The sequence below is a fragment of the Rhopilema esculentum genome, chromosome 21, assembly GCF_057945365.1.
Source record: "Rhopilema esculentum isolate cy_ngs chromosome 21, ASM5794536v1, whole genome shotgun sequence".
Classification (NCBI taxonomy): domain Eukaryota; kingdom Metazoa; phylum Cnidaria; class Scyphozoa; order Rhizostomeae; family Rhizostomatidae; genus Rhopilema; species Rhopilema esculentum.
Window position 1 is genome coordinate 10,636,907 of NC_142835.1, and position 23,324 is coordinate 10,660,230.

General features: G+C 37.5%; 1 protein-coding gene across 1 annotated transcript in view; it reads right to left on the minus strand.

The window, feature by feature from the left end:
* Window positions 1–23,324, minus strand: part of LOC135684185 (argininosuccinate lyase) — a 61,045-nt gene that overhangs the window by 19,816 nt on the left and 17,905 nt on the right. The window contains exons 6-9 of the mRNA XM_065199626.2: window positions 15,302–15,358; window positions 4,736–4,752; window positions 4,303–4,423; window positions 3,102–3,139 (exon numbers count right to left, since the gene is read on the minus strand). Coding sequence (XP_065055698.1) covers window positions 3,102–3,139; window positions 4,303–4,423; window positions 4,736–4,752; window positions 15,302–15,358 — 233 coding nt within the window. The remainder of the gene's footprint in view (window positions 1–3,101; window positions 3,140–4,302; window positions 4,424–4,735; window positions 4,753–15,301; window positions 15,359–23,324) is intronic.

A 23,324-nucleotide genomic window follows, 5' to 3' on the forward strand; every position in this document is an offset into this window, starting at 1 on the left:
ATTTCCAGATGTTTCTTTTTCAAGAAAATAGATTCAGTTAACTTGCAAGCTCAGTATTGTGGCAAGATAAATTCAAAACTAGGTTAATAAAGCAACAAGGTTTGAAAAAGATGGCAAAAAGCACAACTTGAAAGTGCAATTATAAAATAAAGCATTTATTTCACAAGAATTTAAATCTGAAATAACAATAAGATACTCGTTGAATGAGAACCTTCTGTCATCTCGACATCTGTAAGATTCTAAAGCCATCAAAGGTTTTGAAATCCTATTGCAAGATTTTTCTCAACAATCAACGGTGAAAACCAAAAAAGTGATAGTTCTTTATTCCATTTTCCAGCATTTTGTGGAATTTCGTGTCATAAAGCTGTCACACGCCTCGTGTTTTTCGAATAAAAATTCATTATTTTGTAATGACCTGTGCAGTATTTTTCATGCACAATAAGTCTTTCGCAAAGTTACTTCTGATCCATCCAAATTCAATTAATGTCTTATGCAAAATTATTCTCGGCATTCAATAGCAAAAAAAGAAAATGATAGGCCTATTTTTCCCGTTACAATATTTTGTGAAATTCAGCGCCATAGAACTGTCACCTACTTCGTGGTGTTTCGGATTAAAATGTTTCATTTTTGATGCACAATGAATCTTTAGTGTGTTGCTTCCTAAATATCAAAACTCTCAATACCCGTAAAACAGAAATAATATCCTGAATCTAGTATGCAAGCAAATTTCCCTTGTCCAAGAACCAAAGAATAACAGGAAAATACAGATTTGTCCAACACATAGCCTTGCTATTAATTCAAGTTTATAGGACGGAGCATATACGCCATTGAGCCATTGCTGCAAGATTTCTACAAGAAACTTGAATAGAAAGTGACTTAGAAACAATCCAGAACTTACTGTGTTGGAAACAACGTGTAAGTCGAAGTATGTTTAATTTAGTGACTACATTCAATGATGTTCCGAGGTACACTTAAAGGCTTCAGATAGAAACATAATTGGAGATAAAAAACAAGAAAACCGAAGGTTCTTCCACCGCAACTACAAGGAGACAGAACAAAAGCTTTGTTCCTCAGGAAGAGAAGTCTTTTTGGCACGTTCTGCTTTTCAACAACAATAAATCGGTCTCAGAATATTTCTGGGTACAGGAGAGAATCAAAGTTGTTTGTAAAAAGGCTACCTAATTGTTTTGAAGCAATTTCATTGAGCCACTTGACAATCCTTTTAATCTGATTATCAATGAGGTTTTCTTTTTTCTAACTCCACAAAAAATAAAACGTCAACTCCGATATATAAAGAGAAATTTTTAATGACATTTCTAGCAGCACAACATTGAATTATTTGCAGCTGTTTAATTCTGTAGAGCCACATGAGGCTTTAATCTTGGCCTAAAAAGAAACATCTCCTCATTGCAATTAGGCTTGATGCTTTTTTCAATAAACGATCGAATTCTTCAGCAGTACCTACTCCATTGCAAGTTTTCAGAAAAAAATTTCAAAGCAGATCCTCTTATCACATTGCCAGACCCACACAAGTCACGTCACAATCCCTGAATTCCATATCTTGATGAAAGTGTGAGGGTTCTAAGCACCCCCTGGTTTACCCCCGGTAAATTTTTATAAGAAGACAGGACAATAAAGGGGCGAGACCCAGAGATATGCGAGAGGGAGAGGAGAAAATGATTGTAAAAAGGAGTGGGGAGAAAACAAGAGTGATATTAAGGTTTTCTTAGACCGGTAAGAAACATTTATATTTGGTTGTAACCATATTAGCGATATAGTTGTGGAGCAGAGATTGAACCGGCCTTGTTTTTTTGTGGATTTCTCCAAAAGGACTTCGAACATTGCTGCGTGTATGTCACAAGAACCTTCAAATTCTAACTATTTATACAAGAAACGTTAAATCAATAAACTTGACACAGAAATTAAAAATATTTTGCAAATCTATGTGACAAAACTATAACTGGTATGACTCTCTTTTAGGCCTTTAAAATCTGGAATTTTCGTTTAGGAAAATCATATTCATCTGTCCAGTCCCAGGTTTAAACAAATAAGTCTCAATCGTTTCGTTCGGTTTTAGATTATTCCCGACATATTTAAATGTATTTGTAGGCTTCTATACAGAAGATATTGCCTTTTGTTAGATCCAATATTCAGGATTGCTAGGCCGTTGGACCGTTTAACACTAAAGTTTGGAGGAATATGAACCATTTTAGACGATGTTAGTTTTTTTCCACCAGCTATGTTTCAACGAGGGAAGAGTGGGCAGAGATGTATAGCTGGATTCACGCATGCGTTAAATCAATTATTCAAGGAACCAAAAGCTCAATTCACACACGTGTGATTTAATTGCAACACTTAACAAAGCGATGATAATTTAACCCTCTTACTTAGCTGTCTACTTAGCGGGAAATCCACTTTTTCAATGACTTCCATCAAATATCGGGTAATTTATCGCTTCTTGGGACATGATTTCTCGACAACGTAACAATTGCACGTGCTTCTGAATTGGCCAATACTCTAAAGAAGCCGCCAAAAAATTGTTCTTCTCCTGGGAGAAACCCCTCCTAAAGTCTACCACCTGCTTATTTCAGTGCCAGTCTAACTGAGGCTGGTGCCAAACAATTCACTTGTTTCCTCCTTTTTACTTCTACTGTTAAAAAATCGTGTTTCTTCTCGTTAGCAACAGTCATGATTGACGCTGGATTGCGTGGGGTTCAAACAAGGATTGAACAGAAGGGAATTAAAGCCCTGAAACCTACTACAATATTAAAGCATAGACTATCAGCAGCTCTTAGACAACTTTTCTTTCTGGCCTTGAGGCTGCAAGCATTTGGTAACAAATACTGATTTTTCTCCTTTTTCATGTTTTCCTCCACATCAGAGATTAAATTTAACACATTTTTCTTGCTCAGTTTTTATGCACATTTTTTTGCATATTTTCCATGGCCATAATAAGCAATTTTTCATAATTTGGCGCTTTTTCCTGTGAATAAACTGCATTATCGTGTATACACTGACAAAATGCCATTATCTAGGAGGGAAGCGTAACAAAACAAGGCATTTTCTTACTTTATTCTCATTTGTATGAAATCTTGTCTTACCTTAATAGCCAATGGCTCCATCGAATAGGCTGCGCTCGCTAAAAAAATCAGTGAGATGTCGCGTTAGAGTTGAAGATATTTTACATTTACATACATCACATTTTACATTTTAATTATTTTAGTATGGTAGCCCCGTCAGTCCACGAGAACTGCCTTTCAGGGGGCCGTGACAAAAACATTAATAAGTAAGAAGATAGATACTACGAAATAAGAATGGTCGTTCATAGTTAGTTTTTTATTCTTCTCTTAAAGGTGGCAAGGGAAGGTGCCTGTTTGGCATCGGGTTCAAGTTGGTTCCAAAGCTTAGGTCCACGAAAAGAAATAGCTCTCTTCCTATTGTTTGTTTTCCGTAAGGGTAGCGAAAGATCGGTATCGGTAATTCTCAATTTTCTAACATTTCGAGTCGAATTTTTTCGAACAAGTTGGAAAGTTACTCTGGGAAAAGCCCATTTCACGACTTGTACATTGTTGTAGCTTTTTCGCTTCTAATAATGTCATCTATAGTTGGCCAACCCAAGCTGCGAATCAGTGACATAGCAGGCGCATCAACCAAACATTGTGCTAACCAAACAGAATCACCTTTATCATTTATTATAATTTTTGTTCAGCAAAATGATTCTCGGATACTTGTTTTTGTATTGTGGTAGATAAGCTGAGGAAAGGGGTTGTCAAAATATACAAAAAAAAGAGTTTTCTACTCTGGGTACCAGAGCCTGTCAGATCCAGGTATAAAGTATTTTTGCTCGAGAAACCTTTCTGTGACTAGTTTCTGACCATTTATCTGAGACTAAATAATGGAGACTATGGTAGGCAGGGTGTAGGAGTTTTCCTACTTGCTACTATTCTGAGAGATTAGGGACGCACCAATGACGTTTTTCTACGTTTCAAATACACATGGCTTTGGATCTGGTAGGATACGATGGCTATATTTAATCTGCTGGAAATAGAAACGGCTAGGAAAAGCTGATTGATTGGCACTCTACCAAACAGATCAAATCGATACATTGTGTTGCATTATTGTTTAGCCTCGTTTTGTTTTTAGGCCGCCATCTTGGATTTCGGTCAACCTCATTCAGAATATGACCTGTTTCTCTGTCTATTGTTCTCCTCAGCTCTACTATTAGATCTAAGGAGAGATACAACACATTGGCAGATTAGATAAATTATCAAAATTCATTATCTTACAATACTTTGGAAATACCTGCAAATGGGTGTAGCCTGGCATCAAAATATCAATATCCCGGCTACCGCGAAACGCAAATGTACCAATAAACTTCTTCAGCATTTCTTTCAAGTCTTTGATTTCACTTCTTAACCAAAGCCTGCAAATGACAAAAATTAGCTATGGTTCATTGAGAATGTGGTTTCTTCTTTAAGCATGTAAAAGGCGCCTTCTCTTACTTAAAGAGGAAATAAATATTTATAAATACAAACAAATATGAATAAACATAAATAGAATACTAGACAGTCAACTTGAAAGTAATAAAATTCATTTCAGCAACATTTTGCCACTTTGGCAGGTAAGGCAGGCAACATTTGACTAACTTATATAAAAAAGAATTTATCAAGATCTAAGACTCAGGCAAAATAAATTTAGAGATGAAATTTAGAAGCGAAGTTGAAACTACTCTTACCTAACATCGGTTGCAACCTACAAAAGCAGAAGCGTGAAATATTAAAAAACATTTTGAAATAATTTTAAGAGGCTGTTTGGTACATATATATCGTTCTAAAAACCATAAAAAGCAAGAAAAAGCCAAAAAGTTAACACGTTTCTTAATCTTAGTGAATTTGTATTTTTAAGAATTTAGTAGCGTGGTTTTAATAAAAATTTCGCTCAACAAAGGTATGAACTGCAGCCACGCGAGCTTTAATGCAGTCATTTTAAGCTGTTTATGACCATAAAACATTCGCAAAAAGAGCCTTGCCAACTTCACAATCTGAAGTGGCCTCAACTTGAAGTGGCCTCAACTTGAAGTGGTCTCAACTTGAAGTGGCCTCAACTTGAAGTGATTCCAATTGGCGTGATCTCAAAGACATCTAAGATCAGTTGGGTGGACCAACTTTACAGTGGGGGTGATATCGCAAAATATCTGTTTGAAGACATTTGGTGTTGTGGTACATCAAGCAGTACAAGCAGCAAGCGTACAAACAGCAGTCAGAAAAACTTGTTGATAACAAATGAGAAGGTATCATGAAGAAGAACATGATTGAGAAAAAAGAGATTAGGGCTTAAGTAGAAAAAAGAAGTAGAATAGCAATAAAAAGCAGAAGTAGAAGAAATAATGGAAGAAAAAGTAGAACAAATGAGTGGAAGAAGAAATGGAAAAATAAAAAAAGAAGAAGCAGAAGAACAAGTAGAAGAAGAATTAGAGTAATAAGTAAAAGTAGAGGTTGAAGAAATGAAAGAAAAAGTAAGATGGAAATGGAAGTAAAAGTTGATGAAAGATTGGAGGAAAAAATAAAATTTGAGAAAAAGTGACAAATGAGAAAAAGAAGAGACCAAAAACACATGACCATATATATGTAATCGTAAGGCAAAGACTTGTTCAATGTTCAAAACCTTTTGCTTTTTACAAGCCATTCTTCTTTTTTTTGAACTACTAAAAAATTGTCTGGAAACTTTATCAGAAACCCTATATCAGTGAGCCTCAGAGGCTTTCTTTGATCCTATAAACTCTTCCATCTAGTTGGTATAATTTATCGACCCTTTTTGGTACATGAAGCTAAGATTATCAAGCTCTAGTCCAAGAATTTCTGAAAGCTAGTGAAACAGGTCATTACGTATTTTCTTAAGCAAGGGGAAATTGAGGAGAAAATGCTCATTATCTTCAATATTTGTATTGCATATTTGTAAGGCAATAGCGAGTCACTGACTGCATTTTAATTTTTTATCTGGTGTTGTTTTTCAAAGTAGGTTTTGTTTAAATTCGCCCAGCGCCTTGCGTCCTGGACTGACGAATATCATCTGTTAAAGAATTAAATTCAAGAAGTTCAGCTTGAAAATACGCATTTGAAAAAAGATTCTTTCAGAAAAAAGCTGGATCAAATTTCATGGGATATCTTAGAGAATATGGGATTTCACCAACAGCAGGAGCTTTGATGATTTACACTCGTAATCAATCAATTTGAAAAAGAGGACTGTTAAAATCTCAAAATGCCGTTGTCATGCAATAGAGAAGAAGATCCAGTCGAGGACACCTGATGGTTAGAGACCCGTCCTGCTTATTCAAAAAGCTCAGTTTAGTTCGATCTCACAGAGTTGCAGACATGCAAAACTCTATTTGCAAAACTAAGGTCTTCAAACAAGGCACTGCCAAATTGCTCTAAAATATTCACTAAGTTACGTGATACTTGTCGTACGAACGTGATTTTATCTGTTACGCAAGTCATAGACATATTCCGTAGTCTCCACGCTGTTTTTGGTTAGACAACAAGAATTTTGCACAGTTAACAATGCTCGAAACAACTTCAACTTCAGATCTTGAGTCCTTTAAATCGTTTGTAACAGCATGGAGAACAATAATTTCTAGTTTCTGTTTAGCTGATGGGATGGCATACCTTTCCTTAAATGTAAATGAGGCAGAGGAATGCGATTCGACAAAGACCTTCTCTTTATTTCCTAGGCATCACTTTATCAGGGCCGTGGTGGAGTGGTCAGGGGTGGGTGGGATTAATGGGGGGTGCTCAGATCCATTTGCCGACAGATTGGGTGAGTGCAAAAATTTGCTGACAAAGCACTTTTTCATGTCAAAAGACTCCACGTTTTACAATGAAATTTTTTGCCAAGATGGTATCAAAACCCCCTGGCCCTACAGTAGCGTCGGCCCTGCTCTTCGTTTCTGTTTCTTAAAACTGAGTCACCAGGCATAGTCAGATTCCTCCGCTTTTTAGTAGTTTATGACGTCTGAGCTTTTTTGATTTCAATATCCAGCGAATACAAGCGAGAAATTATATCTCAAACATTCACGAGGATTGGCTCGTGCCCAGTGCTCGCTGTGGGTGTCAAGTCGATACGCCTTCTTTTTATTTTAGCGCGTTATGGTTGGCACCAGGTCTGTCATAGAATTCAATAAAACGCCTTGGTAGCTTTCTTAACGTATCTTAATAAGTTTCTGAATATAATTCGTAAAAGAAACGAATTAGTTCTCACTGCTTCTACCATTATGCTTCTACCGACTACTAGTATACAACAAGCATTTGCATGCGAGATAGTGCCAGCCAGCGTGCAGAAAAACTATTATGTGTTCTGGTGATGACAAAATCGACTAGTGATGCATTAAAGGATTTTTGAAAGAATTGTTTTTCAAAAATATTGTTTTTGACGAAAAAATTCAATCCTTAAGAATTAGGTCACGAAATCAAAAGGGCTGTCATATTGTAATGTTAATGGTTCAACTTTAACCATATTTTGTTTTACTGGCATATAGTAAAGGCAATCGACAGATACAAATAGCTATCTTCAATCAAAAATTGACCAATCAGTTTACGTAATTCCACTCAAACGCTCATTGATTGGCTTATGTTGATTGACCGATGGTTCAAAGGCTCTTGCGCAACCGGCATGCTTAGCGGCAGCTGTCTTGAGAAATAGGCCGGTTTTGGCATTATATTCGCAAAGCATGCCGGTTGCGCAAGAGCCTTTAAGTCCTTTTTACATCAAGAGCCTTCAACCTGCATCATGATTAATGGATGTAAACCATTTACAAAACTGTTTACACAAGTTCTTACAAAAGTGTTAACAAACCATGTTAGCAAAACGCTTCTACAACACGTTCACTTAGCAATTGAAAGTATGACGTAATTTCCATTCTAAGAACGAACCCTGAACAGCTTCTCGGTAGTTCTCTAAAGGCGCCTGGAAATACTCGAAAATACTTATTTGTATGGAAAGCCTTTCCGATTTCTGGTTAATCTTAATTTTCATAAAGGCTGTGGTCACAAAGAATCCTTCATTTTCCGAATTATTTTCGTCAAATCACTCGTTTATTATATCCTAAATCTTAAATCGGCAAAAGAAAAATGTTCTGTCGCTATTCAGTCCGGTAAGCAGCTGAATGCGTGTCTAAAATAAAATATCAAAATCCATTCGAGTCGATATCTCTACGGTGGAATTTCTGTTATACGAAAAAATAGGTATCTAGAGCTAAAAGCCCGATGCTATTAGCTTGAGACATACGTCAATTCATGAAAAAGTCATGCGAAAGTAACCTAAAATATGCCAAAAAGTACAACATGTCAATACGGGGGGTCTGCTTCTTCTTGTAAGCTATACTAAGATAGCGTAAAATTGTAATCCTTACTTTAAGTATAAGGGACAGTTGCGAGTTTGTACTGTTTCAGGCTTTCAGATCCCTTACCGTGAATCCTCGAATCGGTTTACTAATTTATGACATTTTTGGATGGAAGCTTATTCATGGGAGGGTCTCTAACACCAGGGGGCTTATAAAAGAAATCCCCAAATTTCCATAGAAATAGCTCGTTTTGTAGCGTTTTCACACTCTTAAAGTACATTTCGCTTGCAATTTTTTTTAACAATTTTCTAAAATATCAAATAAATCAAAGCACAAGATATTTTAGGCCAAAACTAAGAATATTTTCATTGCCTTCAGCGGTCTTTTCATCAACGCTTCCTTGATTCTAGCTTTTATAATCATCTGCTATCCGCTAAATAAACTATTTATCATGGGCTTTTCTCGATTAAGCGCCCATGGGGGTTAATCAGAATTACCTGTGGTTTTGCTTGACACCGTGTTTATCAAATGCCGTATTGTGCATACTTTACTTGGAAAACTTGGCAAAAACAAAGAAAAACTAGAGGTCGTACGGCCAGATAGAAATCAGAGGAGAAGCTTATTTGTCAAGGAAAAGGAAAGTCCATCTGATACTTATGGCAAACAGTTCCTTAAAATATAACCTCCTTATACTTATGAGCTTAACCAATGCATAACTAAAATAAAGGACACGAATAAATTAATACTGGATCTGCATACTACTGTGTATCTTGGGTACCAGAACCTCACGGCCTTGCACCTCTTACCGGTCCACTCTTTTACCCAGGCTCTGGTAGCCAGGGTAACTATTGTGTTTATCTCTCCTAAGATCTGATGTCATAAAATTGAATTTTGTTGAAGCTGTTTTTAATAAAAAAACAGTCTATGACTGGCAGTTTCTTATGTACTTAGCAACTTTGTTTTTTGATAATTCAGGGTATCATCAAATTTTTTTTCTTTCTACTTTCAGGTGACGTTTTATAAAGCTATGTTTCGGCTTTTCCTTGCTATGTTGGTCGGGGCTAACACTCAGTTTCTTGAATTTCTTTGTGATATAATAGCTAGGCGTTTCTTAAAAGGTTCTTAAATATCAAAAGCTGAAAAGCTCTAGTTGAGCTATATCAGATACGCAGCATGAAATAGAAGATCTAATAACTCTCAAGTAGCATTTACTTCTATTTATTTTTCAATTAAGCAGGATATCCTTCCAACAAACGTACTATGATTAACTCCTTTTGTAATAGTAACTAAAATTTTCTCCTGGAGACTTGATATCAAATAAAGAAAGCTAAATGCAGCTACTTAGAAGACTAAAATGTGAAACAGAACAGAATATACAGCAAGGACAGACACATTAGGCAGCAAATGCATCTTTATGGGGCTTCGCGAACTGATGTTTCAAATATTCCCACATTCTCAAAAATTTCAGCAGTATCAAATTGCAGAATTTATTTTAATAACGGATATGGTTTTCTGAAACATGTGAAATGTTCTGGGGAAGAAAAGAGATGTGAAACATGTGTATGTCCTTAGTTTCGTCTTAGCTTAAACACAACACTTTCATGATCTTTTCTCAAAACAAAAATTATTGCTCAAAAATACATATGTATTTGGGTTGTAAGGGGATTCAGAGGCTCTTCCATCGAGCGAGAAATATCGACAAAAAGGTTTTAGAGTTTAACATAGACTAATTCATTGCAATTATTTTTGGAAGGACATTAATGGTTAAACCAACTTTATTACAAATTATTGCTTTATGAATAAAAGAAATAAAGTAGCAACAGAAATAAAAATAAAATATATTAGAAAGTACACCATAGATAAAGACCATTATGCTGGTGATAAGGTTCTCACTTTAGCCTTGCTGCGCATAGAAAAGCATGCGAGTTTAATTTATCAACCGTAAAACGCATATTCATCTAAATAAAAAATCAAAAAGACCATAAAAGAAGATAGAAAACGAAAAAATAAGTATAAGAAACCCTTCTCCGTCTGAGCCATTCATATCATCTTGCTTGTATATGTAGCGCAAATACTTGAACGAACTTATTTTAATCATCTTTCAAACTATATATAAGAGATTTATGAAAGCTACAAGCTTTCAAACAAATGCCTCTAAAAAATTACAGTCGATAACTTTTCGATAATATTTCGAAAATAGCATGCGATAAACTTCTGTGGGAAACCTGTAAGCGAAATTCGAGAAAAACAGCGCCATCTGGATAACTCTGCATACAGGACGCACGTGTTTTGCGACACTGCGCAGTTGCCTTCGTAGCCTTTGCATCGCGCACAATCTCATATGCTATCTAGGCGAATCATCTTTCCTGGACAAACCTGGCTGCCACCGTCACAAAAAGCCCTCGACATCACGTGGTCTGACTTTGCCACACAATATTTAAACGAAAGCCAAGTGAAATTTACATCATTTCAAAAGCTGGTCATCGAAAGCAAGTGGTCTTCAGCTCCACACGAGCGACAAATCTCGAAAACAGCATAGTTCTGGACAGATTTAAACATCTGTTGGCTGGACAAGGCGTTTAGCGAGATCGCACACAATACGGAGAGAAATTAAAGCAAGCACTTGTAGCTTCGCTTTCCAGATCGCTTGCAGCTTCGGATTAGCCAATGGTGAAGAACACAACGCAAGTAAAGTTAAGTCTTCTACCGCTTCTTTTTCAGTTCGAGCTCAATACATGTGCAGCTGACCCAGACTGGGCACGTTGCGGAATATTTTGGCTTCCCACATACACACAATTTGCAACGCTCAGAAAGCTGTTTTGACTTGTGCCTGCAAGCTTCGCTATACGTAAAATGAGTTTCCGAGAGAAAGCAAAGATAAAGTTTTCTTTTGCAACATTGTTTAGATCTTCCGGAAAAGGCAAACCTGAGCTTCCGTGCAAAGATGAAGGGCTTCCAAAAGAAGCAGAAAGATCAAAAGGCGAAGCAAAAACCAAAGATAAAAGTACTTCAAAAATGAGCGTGAACTATTCCCAGCAAAGAACCGATTACGAGCTGAGAAGGTTTCAGAGTTCTAAACACTACAACAGACGGAGAAATGGCATTTGCGAAAAGGACTATTTCGATTTTTTGCGTCTGAAAACTAAGCGGGTTCAGCAGCAGATAATCGACACTTACGTTTACGGCTGGCGTTGAAACAACCGCAATCGGCGAAGAGGAAGCGAAGAACGAACACTGCAAGGGCCAGCTTGCAATCAGTCTGTTTTTAGTCATTGAGTATTTTGAAGCTGAAGCAATTATTGCTATGCTACAAATGACCTAATTTAAATCTAACAGACCTATAATAAAAAACATACAAATATCAAGTTACCCTACAAGTACATAGCATACAGGTTACCCTTGAAGTCCGAAGATTTCCGAAGATTCTCTATCTCTACACTGAAAAAGATTTTTACAAGTTATTAAAATACCCATTCTAGAGAAATTTTATGTTAGCAACACATGCGCATATGTTCCAGCTATTCGGAAACAAACTCTTCCCCTCCCCCCGAAAAAAGCAATGCTTTCCCTACGCATATAACGAATTCAACGACTTCGGAAATTACAGCCGTTGTATATAATATATGTATAACCTTATGTAGGGCATACTCCAACATCCCACACAAAATGAAGGATTTCTTCTACGTTGTTGCTAGTTCCTTCGATCGCTTTCTCAAAAAAATATGAACAAGAGCTGTTAAGAATGGAATGCAAAATCAAAAGCCATTTTGAAGAATGATAAAACCTCACCTGCCGTTCCGACAGCAGCTTAGTAAAATAAATGTAATAGGCTGAAAAACTAACTATTTAGGTTGTTATGATGTCACGTGAAAAGTACCTGTTAATTTCTTCTTTCGCGACATTTGTTTTATGCTTATTAATCGTCTCAAGAAGGACGAATCCATTTGTAAAGAACTTTGGCGTTTTTAACGGATATTTTCTACTAATGAACGTACATTTGTCTTTCTTGTCAAGCATCTTTATATTAAATTCACGACAAAATTCATTGTTCATATACACAAATATCGTGAATGGTCGGTCAACGGGGAGGGGGGTTGGGGTAACAAGATGTGTGAATAAACTTCTGGTTATACACAACGTTGTAAGCCATTGCAGAGTGTTTAAAAATATGTGACGGGCTCAAACTGGCACTTCACCGTATACGGTTGTACCGGAACAGCGATTTCAGAAAAATAACTTTAAAGAACTGAAATTGCCGTCCTGAGATTGCAAGCAGTCTTTCAATAATTTTTGCTAAGACTCAACCGTTACTGAATAAAATATGGCAAATAGAAATAAGCACTTTTAGTATGTTTTACTGAATTCTTTAATAATGTTCAACTTTGAAAAAATATGAGAGATTCTTGTGTCTGATATTTCATAGAAAAATAAAGACATTCGAAAATAAATCAAAATAAATCAATAATTCCATTTTCCAGGTAGCGAAGAATACCCCTCCATGAACAATGAGCAAAGAACAGCCTGGGCATTAATTTCAAAGATGCTCTTTTTTATAAAGACGATACCATCGTAATAATTTCAGGAGAAATTTAAGGCAAGTTATAAAATACCATCGCAAAATTCAAGGATTTTGCATATTTCTTTAGAATCTCTTGTCTCAGAAAATAATTAATTCAAAATAGGAATTAATTATTAACTTGATCAAGGATGAATAACGACGTTTCAAGGGCAGCTGAAGCACTATGGAGCCTGTTTAACATTCGACATTAGCGAGAAAATGGGCGGCTGGACAAGGCAGTTTGCGAAATGCTGCGAGTATTGACCTAATGATTCAAAAAATTCATCCTAGATTTGAAAAATATGCATTCCGAAAACGCATCAGGACCGCGGTGTCCATCTTTTATTATAAAGGATAGGGATTTTAAAAAATTAACTTCAATACCAGTAAAAACGAGTAGAAACACAAATTGCAAGAGCTACAGAACGTTTTCAAAATTTTGATATACTTTATGCACAAATTCTAATGCGTACTGCCTATCCTTCATCTAGAGAACAAAAAAATAAGCATCTGCCAATCTTTGAATTCAAATTACTGATAATTATCAAATAATAAATAAATAAACAAATAAATAAATAAATGAACAAATAAATGAATAATAAATAAATAAATAAATAAATAAATAATAAATAAATAAATAAATAAATATATAAATAAAAAATAAAAAAAAAAAATAAATAAATAAATAAATAAATAAATAAATAAATAAATAAAAATGTATCCTGTATCTGGGTCCTGTATCTATAACTGCTATATGTTACAATGAAATGTTACAAACAAAGAAAGGATGATAGTTAGGTAAAACTATTCACTTTTACAAGCATAAATCAATTTTAACCGTTAATATAAAATTGTTTTAGCTTATGTTTAAAAAGAAGAAATGAGTCCAACTGGTGAAGGTTGCTCTTGGAAGTTCAATGTAAACTTTGGGACCTTTTTCCTGCTTCTGTTTTTACTCCCGGGATTTGCACTGCATATTTGTTGTGTCGAGTGTTCTAATTATGATTCAAAGATTTGATACATGTATTCATAACTTCTTTTTATTGTGAATACATGTTTTCTTTAGGCATTTAAAGACCAGGAGACAATTCTTGAATTTTTTGCTGCTATTGATCGACATTAGTTTGCAATCTTTTTGTTGTTTTCTGTAAATAATCTTCAAAGCCTGTTCTGAAGTGATTCAAATCTTCCACAGTCTGTTTCAGCTTCTTTTGGGATAAATGACGAAGGAATTGGAATTTTCAAGCCACGCTGAAGTCCAAAGCTGCACAGGTCAATTTTTAAACAGAAACATTTCTATTGGGGTTTATTCTCGAGCTTTAACAGAAAATCCATGAAATTCAATACTTGTGGGCAAAACCAAATTATTCTATGTCGATGACCTCGTGCGCCTGGATTAAAAAAGGTTAGCGACTCCTGCTGAATTGAGAGAGAAGACAGAAAAATACGCTTCGCAGTTGAAATTTACAAAACGATAACATCAAAGATGAAATTATAACGTTTCTCTCCAATACAGTTGTTATGAGGGGATTCTGGCACCAAGCCACATTCAATGTGACAAAGCTACAAACGATCAAATTTAAAGGCCAAAGGAGAATTGGCCAATGAAGGAAAGATCAGAAGAAAGCAGGTATTTTATGTTTCTAAGACAGATTTTGAGTTGCATGCAATACTTGTCAAGCAATAGTAGTGTGATTTCATACAATTTATAGAAGAAAAGACCGAACCTTAATAAAGCAGCTCTTTCAATTAGATCGCTTGGTTACTTAAGCGACACTTTTGCAAAAATGAAACGAAGAAAAAGTTTTGCAAGAAAAATTTCTGATAGCTTGCAACTAGCCAAGCAATAGTAACAGAATTAGATTCCTTTCTCGAATATTGGAGAAGCTTTGAATGCGAAAACGAAAACAAACCTTCATAAACTTTGCTCTTATCCTATGGTCTTGAGTTTGATCATATTTCGACATAATTTTGTAGTTATACGGACAAAGAGTAGAGATATCGAAAGAAAATAAAGGTAAACATCATAGAGTATTTGGTGCAGTCTTAGTCTGGGAAAACAAAAAAATCAGATGGTTTGAATTTCTTTTCAGATCAACGAGATTTGGAAAAGATGAGATGTGTAAAATCAAGGAGGCACTGAATAATGGGAAAAAATGGCTGGCACAGCAAACGATAAAATATAGATATTAGCGTTGTGATTTCATGTTAAGAACAAAAAGAAAGATGTGATGTACAAGAAAACAAAAATGTTATTCAAAAGAGGACACATACACATCTTCTATCTATCAAGCCTCTATGCATCTGTTAGAAGCATGTGATATTCTCTATGCATCTGTTAGAAGCATATGCAAAAAAATGCAGATCTCTAACATAATGAACCTAATGGTTGAAAAACACAGTCAAACCTGGTCATTCCTGCTGCGTCCTGTGTGTAGTTTACCGCCAACTGAGCCAATATGTTCCTAAAGTGGAAGAAAGTAAATCCATTCATCTAAAAAGTATTTCAAGGCCTGAAATTCTTTTCGAAAATTATATTCTAAGTGGATTCTTTAACGGTAATCATAACAAGCTAAACTCATCGAACGAAATCTCAAACGATTTTATCAAAACGTTAGGAATTTGCAGGAAAAATATTACATCGTGAAAGACCAAGGAAAACACAGTTATTTTACATACTTTTTTATAAGAATATCTACATTTTTTGCTGAGCCTCAATATTCTTAAGATTTGCTAATTTTGAGCTTAAAAATATTCTTAAAATTTTAAGCAGCACAAGGTCTAATTCGCTTGAAGATCAGAAAAAACATATCTTTGTTTATATATTACGTCATCACAAAAACAGAACCAGAACAAAAAAAGCAGAACAGAAAGAGAAATAATTAATCCAAACAGTACCACAATATACGCAAGATTCAATTTTTCTTCCATACAAAAAGAAGGGGTTTAGGCAGTCTTCAATCTTTAAGAGCTACAGTAATATCTAGATCATTAAATTGAGTTTGGTGCAAATTCAACTCAGGTGTCAACTGAGAACAAGCAGTATTTAGAAAACAAACGATTCTGCAGATTTTCCCGACGCTCAAAGACCCGCATACCTGGGTCTGCACCGCCGGTTGTCTAGTACAAGCGTAAGTAAATGTAACAGGGTGAGCATGATTCCAAGATAACTGATGATCTTCGCCAAGACAAAAGGGAAGATTTTCAAGAAGATCTCCGGTATCAACTTACACATTAGGAAACCCACTAAACGTCAATATACCGAAGCAAGGTTGAGGTGCCTGTTACGTTATACCAGATTGCTTTCGGAGCGGAGTAACTTTAATATCGGATAGGGTTTGAGTTACACTACGCCACACCAATCCGGTACACAACGCTCTGATTAACGTAGTGAAAATCAATCCGCTCTGGAGGTGATAGGAAAGTCACTCCGGAGTCACTCCGCAGCGGAGCGTTGCAGTGTAATCGCACGAATCCGCTTCGAAACAATATGCCCAATGAAATCGTCCCAATATTTTCGTATTTGGATTTCAACTCTTCCCATATTTCATTGAAGTTGCCCTAGGACTGAACACATACTTAAACACATCAGAAAGCAACCTGTGTCGCTATCTGTCCAACGAACCCCATCACTTATCTCTCAATTTTCAGGGTTGTTTTTGTCACTATATGCAGTAGTTATTGAAAATGAAATTACAACAGCACACAGCTTCGAAAAGATCATCAAATAATTTAATCTGGTGCATTTTACGCATGGATTTTCAAAAGCACGCTGCATTGTGTACCAGAAATGCAGAGGAATGCAGGCGTATGAGTAAGCGGAGCGTCGTGGTGTAACTGCTACCCCAAATATCACTTCGGAGTTAAAGTTACTCTGCTACGAAGGTAATCCGGTTTCGCATAACTCTAGCCTGAAAGTTTAAAAAAAGTTTTCTCCTCTGGCCTCTGGTATAAAAGTTTGGAATGAAAACCCGTTCTCTATTAGGAATTGTTCTACAATTTTCGAATTCAGGAAGACTATATGTGGAGCAGGCAATAGTTGCCAAAGCACGGTCCCTAAAAGGTACCGGTCTATATTGTTAAATTGTATATGTTTTTAAATATCTACTTTAAACATCTAGATATTTTATTTCGTTTCTTTCTTAGTTGTTGTAAGATTGGTTTAAAGGCAATAAAAATTGCACTTCGTGAAAATGAAAAGGCGAAGAAATTGAAATGATTAGCATTCTAGACGCGTAGTAACAGGGAGCCACAAATTAAACTTGAACATGGCTCATCATTATAATATGGATGAAACACACTGCAGGTTCTACGAAAAACTGTCGCTTTAAAACAATTGAACGGTTTGAGCCAAATTAAACTCAGCAGATGCCAACAGCTGTCTAACAAAAACAGAGAAAGCGACTTTCAAAACAATAAGCAACGAAAAAGGTGCAGGTTAATCCAGGATGATTGTGTTCTTCTATTTTACTTCCCACTAAGCAAAATAAGCACTCTTGTAGAGCTTGGGAAGGCTAATCTGTAGCATCCTCCGAAAATTTGAAGGTGCAGAAAGTTGTGTTCTAGGCAGTTATTCTCGAATTTAACAACAAAGCATAATAAAAACAAAAATTTTGTCCGCATTGTATTTATCTTTAGGTAACTTTGGAAGGGAAGAAATTAGGCAGAGAATAGCAGCTAAGACTGATAAAATTAAACGGTACAGTGGTCGAATTAACCAATACCAACAAAACAGAATATTTCAAAATAACCAAAACCAATTCTACCAGAATGTTGACTGCGGCAGAAAGCAAAAGGAGAGCCAAGCACCTCAACCAGAGCAAGCAAGGGACTTCTGGTCTTAAATCTGGAGCAAGAAGGTGAAGCATAACAAAGATGGAAAGTGGTTGCAAAATTTTAGGAAGAAAATGGAAAGGTTGCCGAATGGGAAAGCACCCGGACCAAGGTTCAAGGATGCTGGTGCGAATACTTTACAATTTTGCACAGGTATGCACTAGAGCTTAAAGCACAAGCTTGCCGATTTTTTAAAAGAAAGAAAAGTGCCAGAATGGATGACAAAAGGAAAGACAGCGCTGATACGGAAAGATTCAGTTAAAGAAAATGATCTCAGCCATTACAGGTCGATAACATTTTTGTCATTGGCATGAAAACCCTCACTGGAATAATTGCAGAAGAGACATACACCTTTCTTGAAAAGAAGTCTTTACTACCGAAGAGCAACGGGGGTGGGGGGGGGGGGGGGGTAGAAAGGGATCCCGAGGAAATGGGGATTTGCTATACATTGATGAAATGTTACTGTAGGAGGTTGAGAGAAGAAGTAAGAATCTAGGTGTCAGTATAGAAGAAAGATGTCAAAAGTAGAAGGAAAAGACCTTTCCTGGGCAATGTTTAAGACAAACAGAAAATGAGAGAGGCCATGATGAGACAGACAGAAAATGAGACAGGCAAGGATAGAAGGAGTTGGCTTAGAAATACAAATGCCATAGATTTTGTCTAGTGTACTTGATTACTTCTATTCCACGCACATTTGTGTGTGAAATCTATACTAACAAGTTGCCGTTAATACTCAATCTACATGAGATTTTTTTCTCAAAAAAACATTATAGACATCAATTTGGGATTCAGCTAATTTTCGGTCTAATAAATTTCTACATTTTGCAACTGTAGATTTCTTTAGATAATGTTGAGTGGATCTAGTCGCATTATCTGCATCAATGCAGATCTAAGTCTCATTCACCAAATAGAAAATTTAATCTGAAAATTAATCAAATAAGAGAGGTCCAGAGACTGAGCCTTGCAGTACATCTTTTGTTGTTTCGTTCCATTCAATAAAAGAACCATTTAAGTTTACTCTCTGTTTTCTTTTACTGATTAAAATGTGAGTGAGCTCAAGTCAACCTCTACTAAAACTGAATGCATTGAGTTCTCTCGATAATCAAATCATGATTATGGCAATCAATGACAAATAATGATCCATAAGAAACCTTCTGCATAACCAGTTTGGTCAAGAAAATCTCAAGAATGTCTCACAAGTCCCATTAATGCATGTTGTATGCTATATCCTTTGCGAAAGCCACAAAGATGGAAATCATAGGCTACACAAAGGTAATTATTTGATTTTGTATGATTCTTTTATGTACTTTGGAGACAGCAGGTAACACAGATTTAAGTCTGTAGTTCTTCTTAACGGAAGTATTTTCACTTTCAAATAAGAATGGTATTTTTCCGGTTTCTAGCTCATCAAGAAACTCGCCAGTATTGAAACTCTGCTCCTTGAGAAATCTAGTAGATGACTCCCCACAGGGCAGCACTTTTTCGAGGTACACATAAATTTTAATGATTAAAGGAGCATGCCCAATAGGAACCTGTCCTAAAAAAGCATGCGCAGCAAAGAAAGGCCTAGGAAACAGCAATGATAAGGTGAGTATGCTCAACAAACCCCAAGTCTTGGAAAAGCATGCCAAGCAGAAGAATGCCTAGCATACAGAGAGGCATGTCCAGCAAAATTAATTGCATTCCAAGCAGAGTGATTCCAGAGCATTCCAAGCAGAGTGATTCCAGAGCATTCCAAGCAGAGTGATTCCAGAGCATTCCAAGCAGATTGATTCCAGAGCATTCCAAGCAGAGTGATTCCAGAGCATTCCAAGCAGATTGATTCCAGAGCATTCCAAGCAGAGTGATTCCAGAGCATTCCAAGCAGAGTGATTCCAGAGCATTCCAAGCAGAGTGATTCCAGAGCATTCCAAGCAGAGTGATTCCAGAGCATTCCAAGCAGATTGATTCCAGAGCATTCCAAGCAGAGTGATTCCAGAGCATTCCAAGCAGAGTGATTCCAGAGCATTCCAAGCAGGGTGATTCCAGAGCATTCCAAGCAGAGTGATTCCAGAGCATTCCAAGCAGGGTGATTCCAGAGCATTCCAAGCAGAGTGATTCCAGAGCATTCCAAGCAGAGTGATTCCAGAGCATTCCAAGCAGAGTGATTCCAGAGCATTCCAAGCAGAGTGATTCCAGAGCATTCCAAGCAGAGTGATTCCAGTGCATTCCAAGCAGAGTGATTCCAGAGCATTCCAAGCAGAGTGATTCCAGAGAATTCCAAGCAGAGTGATTCCAGTGCATTCCAAGCAGAGTGATTCCAGAGCATTCCAAGCAGAGTGATTCCAGAGCATTCCAAGCAGAGTGATTCCAGAGCATTCCAAGCAGATTGATTCCAGAGCATTCCAAGCAGAGTGATTCCAGAGCATTCCAAGCAGAGTGATTCCAGAGCATTCCAAGCAGATTGATTCCAGAGCATTCCAAGCAGAGTGATTCCAGAGCATTTCAAGCAGAGTGATTCCAGAGCATTCCAAGCAGGGTGATTCCAGAGCATTCCAAGCAGAGTGATTCCAGAGCATTCCAAGCAGGGTGATTCCAGAGCATTCCAAGCAGAGTGATTCCAGAGCATTCCAAGCAGAGTGATTCCAGAGCATTCCAAGCAGAGTGATTCCAGAGCATTCCAAGCAGAGTGATTCCAGAGCATTCCAAGCAGAGTGATTCCAGTGCATTCCAAGCAGAGTGATTCCAGAGCATTCCAAGCAGAGTGATTCCAGAGAATTCCAAGCAGAGTGATTCCAGTGCATTCCAAGCAGAGTGATTCCAGAGCATTCCAAGCAGAGTGATTCCAGAGCATGCCAAGCAGAGTGATTCCAGAGCATTCCAAGCAGAGTGATTCCAGAGCATTCCAAGCAGAGTGATTCCAGTGCATTCCAAGCAGAGTGATTCCAGAGCATTCCAAGCAGAGTGATTCCAGAGCATTCCAAGCAGAGTGATTCCAGAGCATTCCAAGCAGAGTGATTCCAGAGCATTCCAAGCAGAGTGATTCCAGTGCATTCCAAGCAGAGTGATTCCAGAGCATTCCAAGCAGAGTGATTCCAGAGAATTCCAAGCAGAGTGATTCCAGTGCATTCCAAGCAGAGTGATTCCAGAGCATTCCAAGCAGAGTGATTCCAGAGCATTCCAAGCAGAGTGATTCCAGAGCATTCCAAGCAGAGTGATTCCAGAGCATTCCAAGCAGAGTGATTCCAGTGCATTCCAAGCAGAGTGATTCCAGTGCATTCCAAGCAGAGTGATTCCAGAGAATTCCAAGCAGAGTGATTCCAGTGCATTCCAAGCAGAGTGATTCCAGAGCATTCCAAGCAGAGTGATTCCAGAGCATTCCAAGCAGAGTGATTCCAGAGCATTCCAAGCAGAGTGATTCCAGAGCATTCCAAGCAGAGTGATTCCAGTGCATTCCAAGCAGAGTGATCCCACAGCATTCCAAGCAGAGTGATTCCAGAGCATTCCAAGCAGAGTGATTCCAGATCATTCCAAGCAGAATGATTCCAGAGCATTCCAAGCAGAGTGATTCCAGTGCATTCCAAGCAGAGTGATTCCAGAGCATTCCAAGCAGAGTGATTCCAGAGCATTCCAAGCAGAGTGATTCCACAGCATTCCAAGCAGAGTGATTCCAGAGCATTCCAAGCAGAGTGATTCCAGAGCATTCCCCCAAGCAGAGTGATTCCAGAGCATTCCAAGCAGAGTGATTCCAGAGCATTCCAAGCAGAGTGATTCCAGAGCATTCCAAGCAGAGTGATTCCAGAGCATTCCAAGCAGAGTGATTCCAGAGCATTCCAAGCAGAGTGATTCCAGTGCATTCCAAGCAGAGTGATTCCAGTGCATTCCAAGCAGAGTGATTCCAGTGCATTCCAAGCAGAGTGATTCCAGTGCATTCCAAGAAGAGTGATTCCACAGCATTCCAAGCAGAGTGATTCCAGTGCATTCCAAGCAGAGTGATTCCAGTGCATTCCAAGCAGAGTGATTCCAGAGCATTCCAAGCAGAGTGATTCCAGTGCATTCCAAGCAGAGTGATTCCACAGCATTCCAAGCAGAGTGATTCCACAGCATTCCAAGCAGAGTGATTCCAGTGCATTCCAAGCAGAGTGATTCCAGAGCATTCCAAGCAGAGTGATTCCAGTGCATTCCAAGCAGAGTGATTCCAGTGCATTCCAAGCAGAGTGATTCCAGTGCATTCCAAGCAGAGTGATTCCACAGCATTCCAAGCAGAGTGATTCCAGTGCATTCCAAGCAGAGTGATTCCAGTGCATTCCAAGCAGAGTGATTCCAGTGCATTCCAAGCAGAGTGATCCCACAGCATTCCAAGCAGAGTGATTCCAAAGCATTCCAAGCAGAGTGATTCCAGTGCATTCCAAGCAGAGTGATTCCAGAGCATTCCAAGCAGAGTGATTCCAGTGCATTCCAAGCAGAGTGATTCCAGAGCATTCCAAGCAGAGTGATTCCAGAGCATTCCAAGCAGAGTGATTCCACAGTATTCCAAGCAGAGTGATTCCAGTGCATTCCAAGCAGAGTGATTCCAGTGCATTCCAAGCAGAGTGATTCCACAGCATTCCAAGCAGAGTGATCCCACAGCATTCCAAGCAGAGTGATTCCCAGTAAATGGCGTATAAGACAAGAATGCTCAACAAACTTCATCGCTGAGAGGATTCAACCTCTCATCTGTTTCAGATTGTGCTAATCGAAACAATTTTATGATTTCAAAAATTTTTGGCCCCCAAGCCCCCTGTATTGCAGCTTTCGTTCCACATTATCAATTGTAGAGAATGACTTTTTTCAAGGCGATTGACAAAAAGTTGACCATGAGAAGCACTGGCAAAAACATTACAAGCGCACTAGAAAGATTTTGAGCTTAAACGAGTTGTATCTCAAAATTGTGGATGCTTGAGTTTTTCATAAACAAAAAAAGCAAAGCAAAAGCTGTCGTTGAATAGATTGATGAGAATGGAATGAGAATGGAAACAAGGTAAAAATGCCTACACAAGACCGTCAAATTTTGCCATTTCTAAGATTTTCCCGAGCCCACTCACAACCAGTAAATTTTTACTTAAAGACAGGTTTGTCATACATTTTCAAAGATGTCATAGCACACTGAAGCAGTTTTCGCCTGAAACTCTTCAGAGTATAATCGTCAGGTACTGCTAGAGACTCTTTCTGTTTACACAAATCGGAATCCTTTGTTTCGCATAAACAGATTCCAAAAATCACGAGTGAAAACATTGATCTTGCCTGCCCCATGATTTTAAAATTGTCGTCACGATACGGTTCGGCACTCTCTGGATTTGTGAACAAATTTTGACTAGTTGTCGAATCATTTTTTACAATTGATTTGGTATGCCATGTTTCGGCTATTTTGTTTTCTAGCTTGCAAATTTTCTTGGGGTCCTCATAGATCAAAATTTTTCCTTGGCGCTTCATACCCAAGAATCAACCTAAAAATCTCTTAGAATCTTTATACTTTAGCTAAAAAGCCAATTTCTGACAAAACAAGTCCTTAAGATATAGATCTCTTGATAATGCAATACATTGATTAAATAATTCTGCGGCTGCTTGTGATTTCTTATC